This window comes from Embiotoca jacksoni, unplaced genomic scaffold (genome assembly GCF_022577435.1).
Source record: "Embiotoca jacksoni isolate LCO1_2020_lvr unplaced genomic scaffold, fEmbJac1.0.p SCAF_106, whole genome shotgun sequence".
NCBI lineage: Eukaryota > Metazoa > Chordata > Actinopteri > Embiotocidae > Embiotoca > Embiotoca jacksoni.
In genome coordinates, this window is record NW_027185237.1 from 125,001 (window position 1) to 130,000 (window position 5,000).

The following is a 5,000-nucleotide window of genomic DNA, read 5'->3' on the forward strand; positions in this document are numbered from 1 at the left end:
ACTCACACACACACACACACTCTCACACACACACACACACACACACAGACTTACTCAGATGCTCGAGCTCAGTCGACTTTTCTCAAAGCTGCATGAGGTCAGCTGTACGGAGGGGGAGGGGGGGAGTTAATTAGCTAACGGCTAACAGATTATAGATTACAGTTACCAGCCGTTGATTCGTGAAAGCTGTGACATCAGATTAAAAGCAGTTTTTTTTTCCTTTGTTCTTAAACCATATAAACATGTTTACTACGAGCTGCGGCTGTTTGTTTGTTTGTTTGTTCCAGAGGACAGTCGGAGCTTCTAAATGAGCACCACGTTATGTAAAATGTAAACAAAGAAAGTGAGACTGCTGCTGTGGAGAGCAGCAAGCGGGTAGGTCACAAGGAGCTGGAGGCGGGGCCGCTTAGCCCCCCCCACCCTCCTCTAAGTTATGACATCACCTGCAGCCAATGGCAGTGGGCTCTCGGTCTGATGATGTCATGTGAGTCGAATCAGAGGCGTGCGCTTGTGTGCAGCACTGCAGCAGCAGGGTGATCCTTCCTGGGGGGGAGGGGGGGGGCTGCGTCCTCTTCATGGCTTCATCGACCCACTTCTGATCGTTCTGCTCACCGTAGCACACTAATAATAAATAGTAATACAAACGACCTCAGCAAAATATCTGCAGCTTTCATTATTTTTTTACCCAGAAATCAACCTGATTTTTTGTTTTCATCAAAAGCAGATCGAATACATTCATTTAAAAATGCTACTTGCAATAAAGGATTTCAACAAAAAAACTCCAAAATTGCAATAAGCCGTCATAATAAATGAATGAGATTATAGTTCACCAATACGCTCACGCACAGCACATTTATTGATTATTTTCTTTTATTTTTAAACCTTCTGGGATCTATTTTATTTATTTATTCATTTATTTATGTCAATTTTCAGATAATTTTTTTGTTTGCTTCCAAATTTTTGACACAAAGATTTTAATTTTGTCTGCAAATGTTTAAAATATCTGTTTATTTGTCTCTTTAATTTCCAATAATCGGTATCAGAAAAAAACAAAAACATTTCGGTCTCCCTTTATCTGAATGATAGTGACCTTTGACCTTTATTTGCAGGAGTACTTGAGCACTAACTCTAGTTATTGCTGAAGTTACGTTCACACCGTCGCGTCCAGAAAACACAGCGTACATTACGAGTAGCAGGACGGTACCAGAACGGAGGAAGGGGGCGGGGCCACTGACGTAAATTTCAAATTAAAAGCGTCTGAGGAAGCTGCAGCTGTTTCCTGAACACAAACCGTTTTCTTTTTTCTGCTGATGCTGCTGGACGGAAGAATCAGTGTTAAACACAAAAAACAGGTTGATTTCTGGGTAAAAAAAAATAATGACAGCTTGCAGATACTTTGGGTGGATGACGTGTTCACATGTTGAGGTCATTTCCTTTCTACGTGTTAGTGTTACTACGGGAAGTTTGTCGTTTGAAAACAGTTTTAAGTTCTGCAGCTCTCGGAGCCTCCACACCGCCCCCTGCAGGTCGTCTGTGTATTACACCTTGCAGACGGAGTAAGAGCCATGGTTGTAGTTTACGGTTTAATATCAACAGCAGTAAATGTCACGATGCTCGTCACCGATTGGTCCGTGTGACTTCCTGTTTTTATCTTCTCGTGTCTGGTTTCGTCGGCTCCGAACTTTTACACGTTCGCTGCGTAGCTTCGTTACGACGGACAGCGTTGTCGCTCGGCGCCGCGCGACGTCGATCTGTCCTCGAACGGGACGTCGAGCAGCACGTTTACGTCCCGCCGTGTTCTCGACTGATCTTTATACATGCAGATTACAGCGAGGGCGACACAGCTGTGGGGACATGGGTTCTCTGGGTTCTCTGGGTTCTCCGGGTTCTCTGGGTTCTCCGGGTTCTCTGGGTTCTTTGGGTTCTCTGGGTTCTTTGGGTTCTCTGGGTTCTCTGGGTTCTTTGGGTTCCCCGGGCGAAATGAAAGTGAAATGCATTCAAGAGGTGAAAGCTGTAATAATAAACGGTAAATAATTATAATCAAGTAAAATAGAGCAGTAAAAGGATGTAAAAGAATAAGATGTAGAAAGTTTGAATGAAATAAGAATATAGACAATGAAAATGCATTTGAGGTAAAAGCTGTAAAAATAAAGAGTCAATAATGATAATGAGTTAAATAGTTAAGATCAATGAAATGATGAAAGTCATTAGAATATAGAATAAGATATTAGGATGAATAGAATAAAGAAAGAAATAAAACGTCTCATCAAACTCGGACGACTCTGAATGAAAATGATGATGAAGATGAAATAAGGTGCAGACCTCAGATCAGCCTCATCATCATCATCATCATCATCATCATCGATGCCCCCAGTTCACTGTAAACCAGCACACGGAGTCTCCTCCTCCTCCTCCTCCTCCTCCCTCTCCTCCTCCTCCCTCTCTGTGTGGTTGCAAAGGGATTACGGATGAGGGCAGCGACGGCAGCCCGTTACCGGGTCCTGCAATCGTCGTAGGGAGCAGCGGTGCGTCCGGTACCGTCGAGGTGCGTCCGGTACCGTCGAGGTGCGTCCGGTACCGTCGAGGTGCAGGGCCGTCGGGTCCCGCGATGGGAATCTGAATATCGGACCGCGGGACGGCGGACGATGGGCGCGTTTCCAGCCCGAAGCTAAGCGACGGGAACCCGGCCGAGGAGCGGACCTCCACCCGCGCAGCGTCTGGCTGGCTTTTATCCGCACAAGGACAACAGGGAGGAGGACAGGCAGGACAGGCAGGACAGGGAGGACAGGGAGGGACTGGCAGCCCACATGCCTCATGACATGTTCGAGTAAGTGACCCGAACCGAGCCACGGCGCCGCGTTCACGTACCGTGTGGTGGTTGGGGAGGAGGGGGGGGGGCAGCAACAGTCTGCCGTTAGCACCGTGAGCTGCAGGCTGGCGGTGTGTTTACGTTCATCCCCCCCTCCCCCCCCCTCCCCCTCACCGACCGGACCTCCATCCGCGCTCAGGCTACACTTAACGGAACCGGCTTGATTTACTGGTGTCGGTCCGGGTCCGAACCGAGCTCAAGAGGAGCCGGTGTTCCGGTGCTAGCTGCTCGTTAGCAGATGCAAGACCGGACGGAGGACACGCGCACACGCGCGCACGCCGAGCCTCTTCCAGCTTACCTCCGGTCGTAATGCTGCTGAGGAGCGGCACCTTCTCTGATCACTGGTGACTTCATCTCAACTGTTCCTCTTATCCTGATCAGACGCTTGTTCTCTCCTGGTTGGAACTTGTGTTGTTGTAAAGTCTGATCTGTTTGTGTTTGAAAACGCTGTGAAACAACAGTTATCATGAGACTCGTGTCTCGTGTCTCTTGTCTCTTGTCTCTGCGTCCATCTTCACCGATGGAGACCCGACCTGCTCCTCTATTTGTGGCTGCTGTGTTTTGTAGTTGCAGCTCCTGATTGGACGAAGTCTGAACTGGAAGGTCTGGCTGCTGCAGCCTGAGGCGACCTCACCTCTTCCTCTTCCTCTCCTCTTCCTCTTCCTCTTCCTCACCTCTTCCTCTCCTCTTCTTCTCCTCTTCCTCTCCCCTTTTCTTCTCTTCCTCTCCTCTTCCTCTTCCTCTTCCTCACCTCTTCCTCTTCCTCTCCTCTTCCTCTTCCTCTTCCTCACCTCTTCCTCTCCTCTTTTCTTCTCTTCCTCTCCTCTCCTCTTCCTCTTCCTCGCCTCTTCCTCTCCTCTTCCTCTCCTCTTCTTCTCCTCTTCCTCTCCTCTTTTCTTCTCTTCCTCTCCTCTCCTCTTCCTCTTCCTCCCCTCCCCTCCTCCTCTTCCTCTTCCTCTCCTCTTTTCTTCTCTTCCTCTCCTCTCCTCTTCCTCCCCTCTTCCTCTTCCTCTCCTCCCCTCTTTCTCTTCTCTTCCTCTCCTCTCCTCTCCTCTCCTCTCCCTCCCCTCTTCCTCTCCTCCCCTCTTCCCCTTCTCTTCTCTCCTCTTCTCTCCTCTTCCTCTCCTCTTCCTCTTTTCTTCTCTTCCTCTCCTCTCGTCTTTCTCCTCCTCTCCTCTCCTCTCCTCTCCTCTCCTCCCCTCTTCCTCCCCTCCCCTCTTCCTCTTCCTCTTCCTCTCCTCTTCCTCTTTTCTTCTCTTCCTCTCCTCTCCTCTCCTCTCCTCTCCTCTCCTCTTCCTCCCCTCTTCCTCTTCCTCTCCTCTCCTCTCCTCTCCTCCCCTCTTCCTCCCCTCCCCTCTTCCTCTTCCTCTTCCTCTCCTCTTCCTCTTTTCTTCTCTTCCTCTCCTCTCCTCTTCCTCTTCCTCCCCTCCCCTCCCCTCTTCCTCTTCCTCTCCTCTCCTCTCCTCTCCTCTCCTCTTCCTCCCCTCTTCCTCTTCCTCTCCTCCCCTCTTTCTCTTCTCTCCTCTCCTCTCCTCTCCTCTCCTCTTCCTCCCCTCCCCTCTTCCTCTTCCTCTCCTCCCCTCTTTCTCTCCTCTCCTCTCCTCCCCTCTTCCTCTTCCTCTTCCTCTCCTCTTCCTCCGGTGGGCTCTTTGAGAAGGCCTGCTATCCTCAGACAGGAAGCGCCTGCAGCTTCTCGTCCCATCAGGACATTGAAGGCAGCGCGGAGCCTGAAATATGAAGGTGTTTCCTGTGTTGTCCTCTGAGCTGACTCCGTGTCTGACCGTCCGTCCTCTTCTGTCTCCAGTACAGCCAGCAACTCTCCGCGCAGCACCCCCGGCAGCTCCCCCTCCCTGCGGCGCAGGGTCCTGGGGGGCGGCAGGGCCAGCGAGGGGGAGGGGGGAGGGGAGAGGAGCAGCGGAGGAGGAGGAGGTTCAGACAGCCCGCTGCCCTCCATACCCTCCGCCTCCTCCCTCACAGCCGCCTACCCGCTTGCTTCTCGCCACTTCAGCCGCAATGCCAAGGTAAGCGGCCGTCCTCCCACCCGACCTGTCAATCAACGGGTCAATCGTCACAAAACGCACCGGAAAGAAACCGTTTAACGATGTTTTAACCTGCAAGAAATAAACGACAG

At 50.8% G+C, this 5,000-nt stretch overlaps 1 protein-coding gene across 1 annotated transcript in view; it reads left to right on the forward strand.

Annotated features, from left to right (window-relative positions):
* The window catches only part of gramd1a (GRAM domain containing 1A), a 25,192-nt gene that overhangs the window by 13,647 nt on the left and 6,545 nt on the right, over window positions 1–5,000 (forward strand). The window contains 1 exon segment of the mRNA XM_069176370.1: window positions 4,674–4,890. Coding sequence (XP_069032471.1) covers window positions 4,674–4,890 — 217 coding nt within the window.